The 16,814-nt window shown below is 40.6% G+C and overlaps 1 protein-coding gene across 2 annotated transcripts; it reads left to right on the forward strand.

The window, feature by feature from the left end:
- Window positions 1-1,446: 1,446 nt before the first annotated feature.
- LOC102930671 (C-type lectin domain family 9 member A) lies at window positions 1,447-15,638 on the forward strand. Of its 2 annotated transcripts, none has more exons than XM_037912144.2 (8): window positions 1,447-1,554; window positions 7,715-7,810; window positions 9,754-9,849; window positions 10,277-10,372; window positions 12,168-12,335; window positions 13,241-13,392; window positions 14,153-14,256; window positions 14,885-15,638. In XM_037912144.2, exons 2-8 carry the CDS (start codon window positions 7,717-7,719, stop codon window positions 15,000-15,002), a joined length of 828 nt encoding a protein of 275 aa, XP_037768072.1. In that variant the 5' UTR covers window positions 1,447-1,554; window positions 7,715-7,716; the 3' UTR covers window positions 15,003-15,638. The 2 variants fall into 2 exon arrangements, with proteins under 2 accessions (XP_037768072.1, XP_037768076.1); XM_037912148.2 differs by having other exon boundaries at window positions 1,458-1,595.
- Window positions 15,639-16,814: the final 1,176 nt, after the last annotated feature.

Consider the following 16,814-nt stretch of genomic DNA (forward strand, 5'->3'; position numbering starts at 1 on the left):
TCTGATTGAATGCAGATTTAGTTGTTTTAAAGGTGCCTAGACATGACCGAAATGTTCACTTTGAAGATTTCATTTCTTAGTATCTTTAGTATCTTTAAAATAGTCCAGTTAAATGTTGAAGTTCACACCTCAAGGTAGCTGAGCTGTGGTTGCTGTTTTTTACAGCAGATGGTTTTCTGCAAGACATAGGGTAGAGATTAGCACCTTCCGTTTCAGTGTTAATGCTACTTGCAACGGAAACAGCTACAAACTTCAAGGTTCAAGCTGCCATTTTCAGGGTTCTTTTCCAGTAAACAAATGTTTAGATTTTTTGTAAAACAGAAAAAAATTGTGAGAAGAGCCTAAAATTTCATGTTCCATTGCTTTTGTGTCTGCTACTTTTCTTGCAGCTATGACTATGAAGTGTGTATTGTGTAATGAGCTAGCCAGCTATCATATGACACCTTCTCTGGAGGACTGAGCCAAATCACTGACATGGGTTGAAATACTACTCACCTGCACCAGTATAAGTGAGGGCAGAATTTGGCCTGCTGTTTTTCCCCACAGAAACAGTCTCCAAATCTCCAAGATAAAGACTTCCTCTGGGCCTCCCTGTGTGTTCTATGTCTGATTTGAGTTTAGCTTGTGAGCACCTCAGGGTAAGGTTTGTTTCTATGTCTGTGTCTTGTACAGGGCTCTGACCCTGTCAGCACTTATTAAATCATCATCATCATCTGTCACTGCCCCTTTTCCAGATGTGAACAGCTGTTTTGCATTTTCTTGCATATTCTCAGAGCTGAGAGATATAGCAGAGACCACAATCCATACCGCTAGAGACCCAAAACTGTCATCAATGGAAGGCTTCATTCAAAGTTCTTCTTGTGTCTTTCCCATTCTAAGGGCTGTATACGGAGAAGGCTGGATTCCTGACTTGGTGCAATGTCACTAATAGGCAAAATATCTCAGAATCTACCAAGCTAAAGATTGCCTCCATCTTCTCACTTTCCATGCTTGACTGCCAAATAGAAAGCTGCTTGTGGGGTGGAAGATGCTGAAACCAAGAGTTCTGATGTTGATGGTGGTGAGTCCTGTTTGGGCCCCAAACCAAAGACCACTGAAATCAGTGGGAATCTTTCTGTTGACATCTATGGCTTTGGAGACTAAACATGAAAGGTCCCATCCAAGAGCTAAAGCAAGGAGGGTATGTGCTTGGACTTCAGTTGAGTATTTGTTCTGAAAGTTACCGAGCTTCAGAATTTAAGTAACACCAAGTGGCTTTTGAAGTTAAAACAACAGGTGTTGTCAGTGCTGGTTCAGTCATCTGAAGAGGAAAGTCTCTTTGTTCTCAGTGCTTCTGGACGAGGGCCTCTCTAATCAGCAACATGAGCGCTTCCTGTGCGGTTTCAGCCGGAACATTGCAGAACAAATAATTATCCCTCTCTTGGCTGGTGCTGCCCACTTATAACAGGACACTCGAACGGTGAGATCAAATTGCCCATCTCTCTCTCTGTGGGCAAAGATAAGGCAAGTACAAGATTTAAAGCCCGACTTGTAAACCTTCCAACACAAACAAAGGTAATACCAGCTTTCCTCCAGGGGCTTTCCTTTTCACTAAGGTAATTGCTATAGATTACCTCTCTTACCTGTCCTGTAATTCAGGAGATGAATAGCAGTGGCTATAATGAAAGATATGTGTGTGTGTATATATATATATGTGTGTGTGTGTACATTATATTATTTTTTTCCTTGGATAAAGTTTAATACAAACTGCATTGGGAAGTCTTGCAATTGTAGTCTAGTATTTATTTAATGTCTGAGGTGACATTTTCCGCCTCTTACAGACTGAGGCTAAACAGTATCAGACAACATGGGACAAAGCACGTGGAAATATGATCAAGTATTGTGAGGTGATGAAGTCAATGGGAGTTGAAGGTGCTCAGCATGTTGCAGAATTGGACTCTGTGGCTAGGATACTGCAATGTATGATGAATGGGTGGACTGCAGCACCCTGGCACAACCCAGATGATTTTAATGGAGCTCCATGCAATCACAGCAGTCCTTCCGTGCATTGTACATTATAGGATCAGGCCCTATAGATACAGGTACTAGACCTGGTCCCCAAAAGGGAGACAAATAATTTTGTGGAAAGTTTTGTTTTTGTTTTGCAAAATTTTGAATGTAATTGAAACTTCTTTATACGTGATTGAAAAATGGGAGAGGGGGACATATGAAAAATAAAAAAACCCTCATTTATTTTAATTTTGAAAATTTTTAAATTGTCAAAATTTGAAATGTTTAGACAAGCTCTAGTTAATCGCTATTTATTATTTATATGAAACCATGAATGTGCAGGAAAGATTCCAGAGAGAAAAAGAGAATTCCCTGCCCTGTAGCCCATATAGTCTAATTAGAGAGGAGGGAAAGAGGGAAGTGTTTAAATGGCATGTTTCTTTTCCTGCATTCCTTTCTTCTGTAATATTGGTTTCTTTCTAAGATTTCTCTGTTTCTCTCTGTGTTTTCATTGGGTTTGTAAGCTTTGACTTTTTGTCTGGCTTTGCTCTCTATTCGCCCTTGCCTACTTTCTTTTTAACTAATTGCTTTTTTGCCCTTATGGTTTCTTTCTTTCTTTCTTTCTTTCTTTCTTTCTTTCTTTCTTTCTTTCTTTCTTTCTTTCTTTCTTTCTTTCTTTCTTTCTTTCTATTAATTTAATTTCAGTCCTACCTCTCCTACCATAGAGACAATCTTATACTGGTCAAAGGAATGGACTAGGGGTAACATTTTTCCAAAGGCAATTATACAAATAGATAGGCATCTAATAGGATTTTGAAAAGCGCCTAGGCACCTAACTCCCATGAGAATTACGTACCTGGGTGCTTTTCAAAATCTAATTAGGTGCCTATCTACTTGTTTAGGTGCCTACATACCTTTTGAAAATCTGGTCATAAGTGACTTCAGGAGTCTAAGTTCAATACTCAATGTCACTTAGGCATCTAGGAGCCTAACTCTCATTGACTTTCAATGACAAAGACACTTTTGAAAATATTACCCTAAATGAATTACAGCTAGATTGTGGTGTCTTTTACACCTCAAATGTCTATGAGTCTATGATTCACTGAACTCTAGCATGGCCATTAAATATGCTTTAAATCAAATTCTAAAAGATTACAGAACTATGAATACTAGTGACTGGATTCTGGGAGGTGCTGAATGACCCTTAATCTACTCTGAAATCCCTATGAAGTCAGCAGGCGATGAAGGTTATCTGCAATTCACAACACTGGCTACTAACGCTACAATTCTATGCAATTTATATGCAACGGACAACTGGGGATGCAGATTTTTGTTTCATACCCTCCAGCTGGTGCCTCTTAGGGACCAACTGCAAAGGATCTCTGTAAATAATTATTCTGAATGAGCATTGTTTAATGACATATAGAAAAGAGAGATGGAAAGACATAGCATTAGGATGTCTTATCTATCACCCTTCAGTGAAGAACCATTCTCTGCAGTCTACCTTACAAGGCTTTGTCCAGTCCAGTTTTAAATTACTCAGGTTTTAACTGACTCAAGCCACATTATACAACATGGGATCTTGTAGGAAACCTTGAGGCCCCCAATGTTAACCTTTTTCTGTGATGAAAAGTGACCATTTACTTCTACTCTGCTTTCTGCCTTGCATCCAGTTTTTGATCCATGACCTACACTGTGCCTCTCACCCCATGCCGCCTTAGCCTCTTGTACAGGACCTCCTCAAAGGCCTTTTTAAAGTCTAAATAAGTTATGCCAGCTGGTTTTCATTTATCTACTACCTTACTGACATGTTTAAAGAATTCTTAAAGATTCATGAGACATGATTTTCCTTTGCAGAATCTGTGCTGGTTAGACCCTATCAGATCATGATCTTCCAGGTGTTTTGTTATTGTTTTAAATATCTTTACAACCAATTTACCAGGTACAGATATAAGGCTTGCTGATCTATATTTTCCCGGATCTCCCCGAAAGCCTTTTTCAAATACAGGTACAACATTTGCTACCCTCAAATTCTCTGTTTTTAATGAGAGATGGCATATTTTTCTTAGCAGCTGTTCAGCTAACTCCTACTTGGGCTCTTTCAGAACTCTGAGATGTACCATCTGGGCCTGGTGACTTACTGATTTATAAATAATTACATGGCTCCAGCACCTCTTCTTCCCACAATTCAATCTCTGTTGCCAGAAAATGGCAGGTCAGGGTAGGAATCTCCCCAACATCCTCTGTGGTGAAGACTGATGCAAAGAAATCATTTCTCATTCTTAATCGCTCCCTATAACTGCTCATTATTCATCAGACCCACAGATTATTTTATAGGCTTCCTGCTTCTGCTAGACTTAAAGAATTTCTTGTTTGTTTTTACACCTTTAGCTATTTGCTTTCCCAAATGCATTTTGATTCTTCTAATTCTCTTCTTACTTATTGCCTGCTGTAATTTATGATCCTCTTTATTGCCTTCAGTAGAGCCAGATTTCCAAATTTTGAAGTAACTCTCTTTGGCTTGAATTGCCTGTAGAATCCTACCATGTAGCCATATTGGCTTATTCCTTGCCTTTCTGGTTCTTTTTTCGTTTAATGGTATGTGTATTCTCTGAGACTCTGTTATTGTTTAAGTAGCATCCATGCCATCTCTAGTGATTTTACTTCTGTTCTTTTCTCAATGATGATAGGCCCCTTAGTGATTGTTAAACCACACACAACTTCCATTGACTTCCCTGGGAGCTAGGGTATTTCTGCAGTTCTTACATCAAACCCTTAATCTTTCCTCATCCGTCAGTTCTTCCACTCCTTAACCATACCATAATGATGGAAACTTAAATACTGTAGATAGATCAGATATGATTTGATTAAATGATGGATGTCTTTTGTTGAATTTTATCTGAATTTCCTTTAATTAGTGGATATTTTCATGGATTTAGAGGATCTCAAATTTACACAAAATATTCTATGGAGAAGACACAGTGTGTTCTAGAGTGTTAGAAGGCTGTCTTCTGATTATTCAGTACCATGACTGTACTTGTCATCTCCCTGTAACTGTTTCTTCCTGGCTTCTTCTGACACCAGTCAAGCTATAAGTAGTTTCTCTAACATTCCACGAAGATGCGCAAGGATTTGTAGAGCAAAATATGGGGATTAAAACATGTAGTTTGCCTTTTCCAATAAAAATAAAAAAGTGTTTTAGTTGCTTGCTCTTCAACATCCTTTGAGTAAGACACGGAGGTAACCAAAGTATATTCAGTTTCACTCAAGAATTTTGTTAAGGTGAAGTTAAAGTTGCAGGGACATGGTATGAAGATAGCCTTCCAAAACATTAGAATTAAACTAACCTCAAATAAAACAAACATCACACACAGGAACCCCAGGAAATGCAGAAGCTTGAAAGTGGATCCAGTGATTTTCAGAAGGTTTCTTGGGTGTTCTCCTGTGCTACAGATCTCAGATCTCACTAGGACCACAGGAATGGGGAGTGCTGTTTTGATTTCGCTCCTCACCAGTTCCTCCTGATTTCTTCAGATTCTCTTCCCATGTTCACATTCCCTCCCACATGCAAGGAGCAAGTCTTCCTTTCTATAGGTATCAGAGATCCAATGCTGAAGTGATGAGTGAAAGGGGAGAATGGGCTAGAACAAGAAGCTTATGTGTAGAATTGGGAGGGGACATTCCCCCACAGAGTTCTGCAAAAGAGGAGAAAACCCCCAAAATAGATCAGTTTGGAAAGTGGGATTTTTTCCATGGAAAGTTTTGACTATTAATCGAAAAACTTAAACATTTTTAGTTTTTGTCTGCAAATGTTTAATTGTACTAGTGGTTTTGTGTTTTGTCAGTTTTTTGCCCAAATTTTCTGTGCATGGATGAAAATTTTGAGGATTGGATTTTGAATTTTCTTCCTTAAAAAAAAAAAAAAGGAAAGCAGATCCTTTCCTCAAATGTTTATGTTCGGTCAAAACCTCAATTTTCCATTGCAAAAAAGTTATGATGGAAAATTTTCAGCTAGCTCTGTCAGGAAGCTTCAGGGAATTTAGCATTTCCCTTTGTGTGACTTCCAGTGGAAAATTTCTTTTCCCTCATTGACAAAGGTCCTCAGTAATCAGGTGTCATTGTGAGCTCTCCCTTTGCAAAGAATCATAGAATATCAAGGTAGGAAGGGACTTCAGGAGGTCATCTAGTCCAACCCCCTGCTCAAAGCAGGAGCAATTCCCAATTTTTGCCCTGATCCCTAAATGGCCCACTCAAGGATTGAACTCACAACGCTGGGTTTAGCAGGCCAATACTCAAACCACCGAGCTATCCTTCCCACCTATGGAGGGGCTAACAACTGGGTTTTTTTAAATGAGCAGCAATCACCAGCAGTCATTGGATCTCTAGGAGAGTCTCGTAAATTAAATTGTATTTATTTATTTATTTATTTTAATTACATGGCAAAAAGAAAATGTCTACAAGAATATTTGAACTGTAATGAAAAGCAATATTTTTAGGTTAGAAATCTGACAAACAAGGTGTTCCAAATTACTTCAAATTTTGCAGAAAACTTTTACCTTGGACCAAGTTGTCTCCTATCAATTTTAAGTCAAAGTTGCCTTTTTGGTGATTTATGTGGAGCCCCAAAATTGAACTTCTAATGGAAACTAAATTGCATCCATAACTAGGTAGGGCCTGCATCATTCTATAATATTTTACATTTTTTTCATAAATACAGGCAGTTACCAGTATCAGAAGGAGATAACGTGCTCTATTCTCCACATGTTCTTATGCAACCCTCATCACCATATATCTCAGTACCTTTCAGTGGTGCACTAAGGGAGGTGACTAACATCTGTCACATACAGTTTGTTCTTTTCTTCTCCCCTGCCCTGGGGGAAATTGTGTGAAAAGTGAAGTTTGGGGGAGGGGGTGGGGTTGTTTTCCTTTAAAATAAATTATATGTACTCTATGTTATATGTTTATGCTATCAAAGACAAAGTCTGAGAAGTACGCCTTGCACTTGGAGCAGAAGGTGGTGATATTTGAGGTGGTTCTTAGTTCCTGTGGAAGCTTGCTCCATGATCCAGAACCGGCCCTGAAAAAGCTCTGTCTCCTGTGTAGACGAGTTTTGTCCTTGTGGTAGAAAGTTCCATTGTGCCAAAGAAGCGGCGTTGTTGGTCACATGGCCTGATTCTGGAGCTTTAGGCAATCTCTTTGGTATTGTGGGGCCAGGCATTGAGCACCATGAAGATAGGGACTGAGATCTTTAATTTGACCTGGCGTTCTATAGGGAGCCAGTACAGTGAGTGGAGGACTGATGTGAGGTGCTTGCGGCAGCCTGTGTTGTTGAGGAGACGTGCTGCATCATTCTCTAGTACTTGGAGTGTCCTGAGGCTGATGGCTTTATGCCGAGCTACTGAGCATTGCTAGCCCAGCCAGGAGGTGACAAAAGTGTGTATATGTGAGGCCAAATCATCACCCACTGGGATGAGACAGAGTGGCCTAGCCAGCCATAAATGGTAGAATATTTTTCTTGTGGCCTTTGTTATGTGGGAGTTAGGTGTCCGAGAGCAACACAGGAGAACTCCTACTGAGTCACTGAGCAGACTGTCCTGTTACATTTCCCCTGTTTATGTTGATGCTCTTACTGGCTCTAAAAGCTCATTTCACTGAGGTACAAATCCCAATGTTCATCTCAGTTCACTAACCCCATCTCTGGAATTTCTATCCCATAACCCACCAGAAATGAGTGAGCAGTCAGTGACCTTTGTGGACCTCAGATTTCATACACCTGCAGAGCAGAAGAGAAAACAAAGACCAAAGCACACCAGGGTCATAGGTACTGTATATTTATAATCTCCTGAATCTATGTCTAACATTATGCTTTTATCCCTACTCAAATCTCCCTCTTGAACTTTATCCCACAAACCCTAACATTATATATCAAGAATCTGTGTTAGAGTTTTTTTCTCAAATGTCAGTAGAACTATGTTATTAGTTTTGTGTCAGTCTGTGTGATATGAAGGAGCCCCCAGAAATGCATAGTCTTCTAGGTATGGGAAGGAGATGGCTTTGTGCCTAGAAAGCCCTGGAACACAATTATTTGATTGTGAAGTAATAAACCCTTCTGTCTCCGGGTGGTACTGGCCATTTATGAGGGAAGATGCTAGTTCACATGTGACTGGTCAGCTGACCCCAGTTGATCTATAAGAGAAGGCACCCGGGTGGATTGGTCTGTGAGCAAATATTTTTCATTTTGAGTTCCCTGTTCAGGTTTCCCAGAACTTCGGTGGCCTGCAGGCTCACCATGGAATCTTTCTGCCAGTCAGCAAAGCTTTGGAGCCATCACTCATGAGAAAGGTCTCTTCAACCTGAGGATAAGCATTGACACGGTTCCAGGCTTAACTACATCTTTGACCTCCCTCCAGCTCTTCCTTGAGGGCACCCACTGAAGATTTCGGCTTCCCAGCTGTCACATCTCTTGAAGCAGAGACCCACATCTCGCCTTCTGGGGGTTTAGGCTTGCAGTTCTCTGCACCTCATTGCAATTTCTCAGCAAGTCTGATTGGGGACCAGCACCTGCAGTTAACTCTTTTCCAAGGGCTATTACAGTGTCTTCCAGTTACCAACCAACCTTCAGAAAGCAAACTGTATTTTTTTCTTAGGGAAAAAACATTAAAGAGAAAACATATTTTAAAACAATACAAGAACCTATATGCATGCTAAAAGCTTACCTGAGGTCACCCCCAGCTCCAACACAGGGCTCTGGTAGGGTGAGTCTTTCAAACCCTTGGTCCCGAGTTCATGTCAGTTTTTATGATCAGAAGCCAGACACCCAACTGGATAGTTCAACGGTTACTTTGCACAGCTCAGGTCTTTGATCTGCAGTTTCTGAGAACAGGTAATTCCCAGTCAATGGCCCTCTCCTCAGGGTGTAGTTTCAAAAGGTCAGGTTTTTTTGAAGACAGCAGAAAATAATAAGAAACAAATGTTGTACTCACCACCTTACAATGTGCTTTCTGTCCATCCCCATACTCTAACTGGTTACCGCCTTTGGGCCAAATGCATATGTCCTTACTAAATTTTACTCAGTCTTACTAGGCCATTACTGCAGGGAAAAAAAATTTCAGGGCCAGATTCTGATTCCTTTCCTTATTCATATTCACAGAATAAGATACAACTCAACATGAGTCACAATTGAAGAATCTGACTCTCAGAGAATTCACCCCTTGTTCTATTCATGACTCATCTGAGAACAGGCTTCAATTTTTAAAAAATGGGTTTCTATATGAAATTATTCAGTGAGTAGTTTATGTTCCAACCTTTGAGTAGGCTGTCAACTATTTGCAGTGGCTACTGTTTCAAGAATTCACTGTTCATACTTCACTATTGGATCAATGTGATCGGTCACCTAAGTCACATGCTATTGTTTCTGCTTCCTAATTGGATGACTCTGATAAAGGTCAAAATGGAAATCTGACACAAATTTTGAACAATGTGTGTAATTAACCAGTGGAACAGATTACCAAGGAATGTGATAATTCTCCACCATTTGGAGTCTTTAAATGAAGATTTACTCTCTTTCTAAAAGATATGTCCCAATTGAACCACAAGTTATTGGTCTTGAAAACAGGAATTACAGGGTGAGGTTCTATGGCCTGTGTTACATTATGCAGGAACTCAGACCTGATGCTCATAATGGTGTCTTCTAGCCTTAACATCTGTGAAGTTATGGTCCCACCTACTGTGATGACAATTTCATAGAGCTGTCTTTCCATCCAGAAACCAGTGAGCAGGAAATAACCTACTCTGATCTGAAGTTTCACGCTCCTTCAAAGCAGCAGAGGCAGCAAAGACCTACAAGTGCAGAGAGCAAAGGTATTATGCACTATGCGCTTCTGGTTCCTTACTTTCTTTTATCAGAGTGTTCATAGTCAAACATCCTCCTCCTGGTGTAGTCACTGCCCATGGCCTCATGTCTAAGGAACAATAAAATTAGAATTTTGTCTATTGTGGCCGGAAATGGCATGTTAATGGGAGCTCGCTTAGGACCACACTGGGCCAATGTCTGGGCAGAAATTGGGATGTGACAGATCTGGACTTCACCAGGAGTGACTGTTTTCTCCACGTCTTCTCAATTCACACAAGATTTTATTGAGCACATATTCAATAGCTATTATGATTGGATTGGTTTAGCTCCAGAGAGGTGGGTTCTGACTTTGGTAGACTGGTGTGGCTGAGAGCTCTGATCTGATCCCAGAGATCTCGCCATGCTTGCGTTCATTTTCTCTCTTATTTCTGTTAGAGTCTCCTTCTCCATCTTCACCATGGCTCATTACAGTGATTCTGGGGCTCCTCTGCCTGGCTTTGCTAGTAACTGCAGGGGTTTTGGGTGCCAAGTGTAAGTATTCGCCAAGAAGGCAACAAAACATTATCTGAACCATTATAATGTTGAGAAGGGATCTTCTAATAAGCATTTGAGTGATATGTGTAAATGCATATGTGAGCCACTGTCATAGTTCACATTACTTTGTGAAAAACAACTGGTATTCAGAACCTGTAGCCTGCTGAGCTGTGATTTGAATTTTACCAATGAAACGTGAGAAGTTGAGATGCCTTTAAGGGTGTGTCTACACAGCAGTTTGGAACAAGCAGCAGCAAGCCTTTCAGGCCAGGTCAACAAACTGTGCCTAGCAGGGCTTGCATTAGTGCTCTACAAATACCTATATAGACAGCACTTTGAAGTTACGTCTTTTGCTGCAGCTCCAGCTCTGAATCCTAGGGAGAGGGGTGGTCCTAAGAGTCTTTCTGAATTAAGACTAAAGTTGATTTGAAACTCTGACTACTGTTTAAACGTGGTTGGAAATGGCATCATGACTATGACTGGGTGAATTTTTTTTCAATGAATATTTTATTTGCCCAAAAATGCATTTTCCCATGCACTGAAACTATTCATGTATTCGGATCGAATTTGTTGAATATTTTTGGGCAAAAAAAAATATTTTTTTTAAAAAAGTGAAATGGTTTATTTCAATGATTTGAGAATGAAAGTATGACAAATACTTGAAAACAAAATTAAACGGAGAATGGAAAAAAATATTGTGGATTGAAAAATATCCCTAAAATGAAGTGAACCACAACCCCCCAGTTTTTGTTTTGTTTCAGTTTTTTCATTTTATTTTGGCTGCCTTTAGATCTGAAATTAATTTTGTTGGGGTTTTTTTTGGCGAGAAAAACTGAAAAAAATAAGTTTTGGTTCGAAAGTAATCAATTTTTGTTCCAGATATTTCAGCTCCAAACCAAAGAAATTATGATTCATTCAGCTCTAATCATGATACAGAACTGCGTGGCTCCATATTTTCTGTCCTGATTTTTCAATTTTGCTTAGTTTGTCAGTCCAAAAGAAAAAGGGGCCTTCATTCTGTTCTCACTTACATCAGTGTAAATTATGAGAATAGCTAGCCAGGAAATTTAAACAAAAATGACATTTTGACAAAAACCTCTTTGGCACATATTCTGTTAGATTTTAAACCCATGTAGATTGTTTCGTAAAAGGCAAAGCAGTGTTACAGCAATTCCTTAATTCCTTTAACATCAGAATAGAACTGAAATTCCATATTTTGTAACCCACTAATGAGCATGGGTTACATGTCCCCCTGTGTGCTAATCCACAGAGGATATGACTTGTTACAGCCCATGACTACTGACCTGTCTGTCTTTGGATATGTCTATGCTATGGACACTGTACCAGCATAGCTAAATTACCATAGCTTAGCTGGCATAACCCCAAAGCGTATAACGTGACCTATTCCGATGGAAGGAGTTTTTCCATTGGAATAGAAACACCCACCCCCACCCCGAAATGATGGTAGCTACGTAGCATTCTTCCATTTACATAGCTGTATCTGTGCTGGGGGGTAAGTTGGTGTAACTATATCATTTAGTAGAATGTTTTTTTCACACTCCTGACTAGCGTAGCTATGTTGACCTATCCCTCCAGGGTAGACAAAGTCTTTAACTCAAGCTGTAGGAGTTCATGCTTTTAGCTCAGAAGGTCTCCAGTTCAATCCCCAGTGTGTAAGCCATGATGACAACTGTCACAATTGCTGTTAGCATCCTTATAATGCAAAAGGCAAATGATTTATATAAGTGTATTTCATTTTGTTTTAACTGATTTCTTGGGATGTGGATTTAAGTTCTCCAGGCTTCCCATCAAGTGAGAAGACAGAATGAGGAACTTATCCAGAAACAGGCTATTCTGAAAAACTTCACTCAATTGCAGGAAACTCTGACAAACTGCATGCAGCAAAGAGACGATCTCCAAGCCAATAACACAGAACTCTCAAATGTTCTGAATAAGAAAGGTATCAATCAGAGCTCACTCTTCTGTTATATCCTTTATGGTAATATTGTTGCTTAATCAGAATTCAGCTCTCCTTGTTCTTATTAACAAAAAAGGGTACTTCTGTTCCTGTGCACACAGTGTACAAGGGCCTCATCTAAGTATTAATTACATGGAAAGCCACAACAAATCTGAGCAAAAATATGGTGTCCTTAATAGTGGACATAATCAGTGATCCCTGGCTCACTAGCTTCAAAGTAGAGAAACCTGGGCAGCTCCTTCCCAGCTTACATCTCTCAATGGTACAAGGGAAAGACACTGATAAACAGAGGGATTTTGACAAATGCAACAGACAAATAGGCTGCTGCACAGAGAGACTCTCCTGCACTTCCCTCCCACAGCGCCGACACTGTGCTAGCTTGGTTATCAGGTTTTCATCCTAGTCAACATCATCATCATTGCCATCGTGAGGATTGCTTCCTCTCTCCACTAGTGCTCTCATTACCTCTCTTGTTCATTGTGATCTGAATGGAGCTGGAGGGGAAACAGGTTTCCTGTCCCATGAGCACTTTTGAGAATTCAAAATTTTTCCATTTCATGTTGGGATAAAACCGAGACCTTTCAAAGTTTTCCGTGAAAAAACAGAGAAGCCCCAGAGCAGGCGATAGCCTGGTGTTGAGGGATGAGGGAGAACCAGGGTTAAGTCCCTGTTCTGCCTGAATCAGAAAAGGGCCTTGACCCAAGTATCCCATATCCCAGGTTATTTTGGGGGCACCAACATCAGCTTCATCCTAGCTGGCAAGACAAACACTACATTCCCCGTGAGAAATATACACACTAGCGAATACATGGTGACACTCAGTATCAAACTGCGTCGCACCCATCAATGCAGAACTATAACGGGTCTATATTGCTCTCTTTTTCCAGTAGATAAATGCAGCTCTTGCCCTGAGGGCTGGATACAGCATAGAGGGAAGTGTTACCATTTTACTAATGAAAGGAGCTCCTGGCAGAAGAGTAAAAAATACTGCTCGTCTCATGGGTCTAGACTGCTGAGGATAGAGAACAAGGAAGAACTGGTAGGTAATTTACCCTTTGCCTTATTTTCCTATATTTTCCAAACTACACCTGCCCAATATCTATCTGGTGGGGAAGTGGGATATGGGTATAAAATGAAAAATAACACTGGCAGGGTAAATGACTTTCTAAACTGTTTGTGTTCTATTCAGAACTGTGTCCCCAAGGGAGACTGGGCAGATTTGGGGCACCAGAGAAGGAGTGAATGCAAATTTTATCACTGACTTCAAGAGTGATTAAAGAGAGTGTGATGTCCTAGCCTAGGGATTAGTGCTCTGCATAATATGAGGAAGGGACAGAGTCCATTCCTAGGGTCTGAGTCTCCTCTCCCTCCATCGTGAATCACGACTTCCTCCATTGAAGTCAATGAAATGAAACCCATCTGAAAATAAAATCAAGCTTTGTCTCTCTTTAACAGAGGCTGGATATGCTGTTGGGTTAGTACTTGTGCTGCTTGGGAAGAGAACTCCTCATGTCTCATTAGTGATACCCCTGGCTGATGAGACAATTGTGTTGACTTGTTCTCCAGGGTATCCTATCAGTTCTTCTCAGCCAGGACGGTAGCTGTGATGCTTCCTGTGAGGGACAGGTGCAAAAAGCTCGATAAAATCTATGGCTGACTTTTCTGGAAAAAATGGAGTGTGATTGGCCAATGTATGGGCATTACAACACACTGGTCCCGACTGGGACACATCAGCCTCATTCTCATCCCTGGTATCCATACGCCTACCATGTAAATGATTTAGTCTTGTTCCCAAACAGGATTTCATAAACAGACAGGCGTGTTTTCACTGGATTGGACTATTCCGTAAGGGAGCTGCTACAGACTGGATGTGGGAGGATGGCACAGCTCATTCCACTGACCTGTAAGTCTCTGGCAGATCTAGAAGTTGTTCACTTGTGTTTTACATCCTTGTGCATTTCTTACAGAATTTGCACTCTGGCATTGCTACTGAACTTGTAGAATTATTGTGTATTTTTTACGGTTACAAGTTCTCACAGGAAGGAGTGGTGCTGTTTGAATTTTTTAAATCTAAATGAATAAACATAATAAAACAATTGTACAACATTAACAGTGGTAGCTGTAACTCTGTCAGAACTACATATGAATATATCTATTCATATGTAGTTCTGACAAATATTCTAAATGGGATATTTCAAAGTTGAAACATTGATAAGGGTGATGCCACCATTACACTTAAGGAGGAAAGGAAGAGACTACCGTCCTACCCCTGAACATTAAATTGTACAACAACTGCAGTAAATTTAAAACAAGAGGCCACCTCAGCTAAATGAACAATCTCGAGCCAAAAACATTCCAAATCACAAAGAAATGCTTTTCATAGCTCAGCTTGCAGGACATGTTATTCTGAGAAGTGAAATTAATAGGTAAGGCAAGTTAACCCCAATATTTAGGCAGCCAAATGCAATGACACTGTTTGTGATTTTACAAAAATGGCATGGCTGAGTGTTAAATGTAGCTTTCTGCCCCAGGTTCCAAGTAAAGAAGCAAGAGCCTGGAGAGTCCTGTGTACTTCTGAATGCAGGAGAAGCCACCTCCTATAACTGTACACAACAATATCGCTGTATTTGTGAGAAGAGAGCTGCTTAGCTGAAGCCTGCTGAACAACACGGGAGGATCACAGCATCCATGAGACACATACCCTGGGATGTTCCAAAGACAAAGAGAAATCACAACCCCTTCAATTTGCTGTGTTACCCTTCAGACTGAGGGGCTGCAGTTTCAGGTGATAAAACAAACAGCAGACTGTCAAGAAGCAGGGCAGACACCCCAAACTGGAATCTTCTCCAGCCAACCAGCCCACTCCCACCATACTGAATGACTGTCATTCCCATCTGGGTTGATAAGAGTTGATTTCAGATGCCATTAGTGTAAATATTAATAAATACTTTGTAAAAAATATAGTGTTGTTTGTGCACGGGGTGTTTTACGGAAAAATACAATTTGCCCCAAAGAACTTATAGTATAAAATCAAACAAAATACAATAAATGAGGCTCATACAGAGACAAAAGAGGAATGGGAGAGGAAGACAAGCATTCATAATAGTGACAATCACCATCTTGGTGCCTGGGGATTGAGCTGGGGATGTCTAGAGCTAAAAGCCTGAGTCAGGAAAATAACTCCCTAGCTGGCAGCTATAACAGACTCACATGCTCTGTGGGTGGGGCACACAGGGGTATGTGTCACTCACACTCAGCAGTGGGTTACATACTTTCCCTGAATGGAGAAAGCTGGTTCAGGCTCACAGCAGTTTGAATCCCTGATCAGCTTCTATTTTATAGCAACTGCAATCTTGGCTATGACCACGGATTGAACTGGGGGCCTCCAAAGCTAACATCATGAGTCTCTACAGCTTGAGATAAACAAATGAAGTGCTTAAATTTGGCACTGTCACTCCCCCCTGCCTGGAGTAGCTCACGACCATGAGTGTCAAGCTTAGGGCAGGTTTCAGAGTGGTAGCCGTATGAGTCTGTATCAGCAAAAACAACGAGGAGTCCTCATGGCACCTTAGAGACTAACAAATTTATTTGGGCATAAGCTTTTGGGGGCTAAAACCCACTTCATCAGATGCATGGAGTGAAAAACACAGAAAGCAGTATAAATATTACAGCACATGAAAAGATGGGAGTTGCCTTACCAAGTGGGGGGTCAGTGCTAATGAGGCTAATTCAATTAAGGTGGACGTTGCCCATTTCCAATAGTTGACAGTTGTCCAGTCTAAATGTTTTTGAAGCCATTCTCTGGAATGTTCACAGTCTCCTTCAACAACCTATTTGTTCAGAATTTTTTAACAAGAATTGAAATGACAATAAGAGATGAAGGGCTGGATTCCTAGCTGGTGTAACTTAATTGAGCTACTGAAGTCAACAAAACTTCACCAAATCATACCAGCTGACGATCTAGGGAGGAGGGATAGCTCAGTGGTTTGAGCATTGGCCTGCTAAACCCAGGGTTGTGAGTTCAATCCTTGAGGGGGCCATTTAGGGATGTGGGCCAAAAATTGGGGATTTGTCCTGCTTTGAGCAGGGGGTTAGACTAGATGACCGCCTGAGGCCCCTTCTAATCCTGATATTCTATGATCTTGCCAAAGTTGGTCTTAGTTGCACAGGGCCAAGTTAGCCTCTACCAGACACAGGATCAGGGAGAATTAGGCTTAGAGCTGGTATTTAGTGCAAGTGTCTGGACGTATTTTGTAGAAACTGTGGTTTAATGTTTGTAATATTTAAATGATCCCAGCAAAGTGCTGAATTTACCATGCTGAGGTGGGCGTCTGCATCTGTGAGAAGCTGAGCTGCTGTTGTGGTTTCACAGGAGCAATTTTTCTGTTTGGCAGGTTAAAGAACTTAATACATTGATTACCTTCTTGATGGAATTATTAATAATATTTGAAATTAATATGG

The sequence above is a fragment of the Chelonia mydas genome, chromosome 1 (assembly GCF_015237465.2).
Source record: "Chelonia mydas isolate rCheMyd1 chromosome 1, rCheMyd1.pri.v2, whole genome shotgun sequence".
Classification (NCBI taxonomy): Eukaryota; Metazoa; Chordata; order Testudines; family Cheloniidae; genus Chelonia; species Chelonia mydas.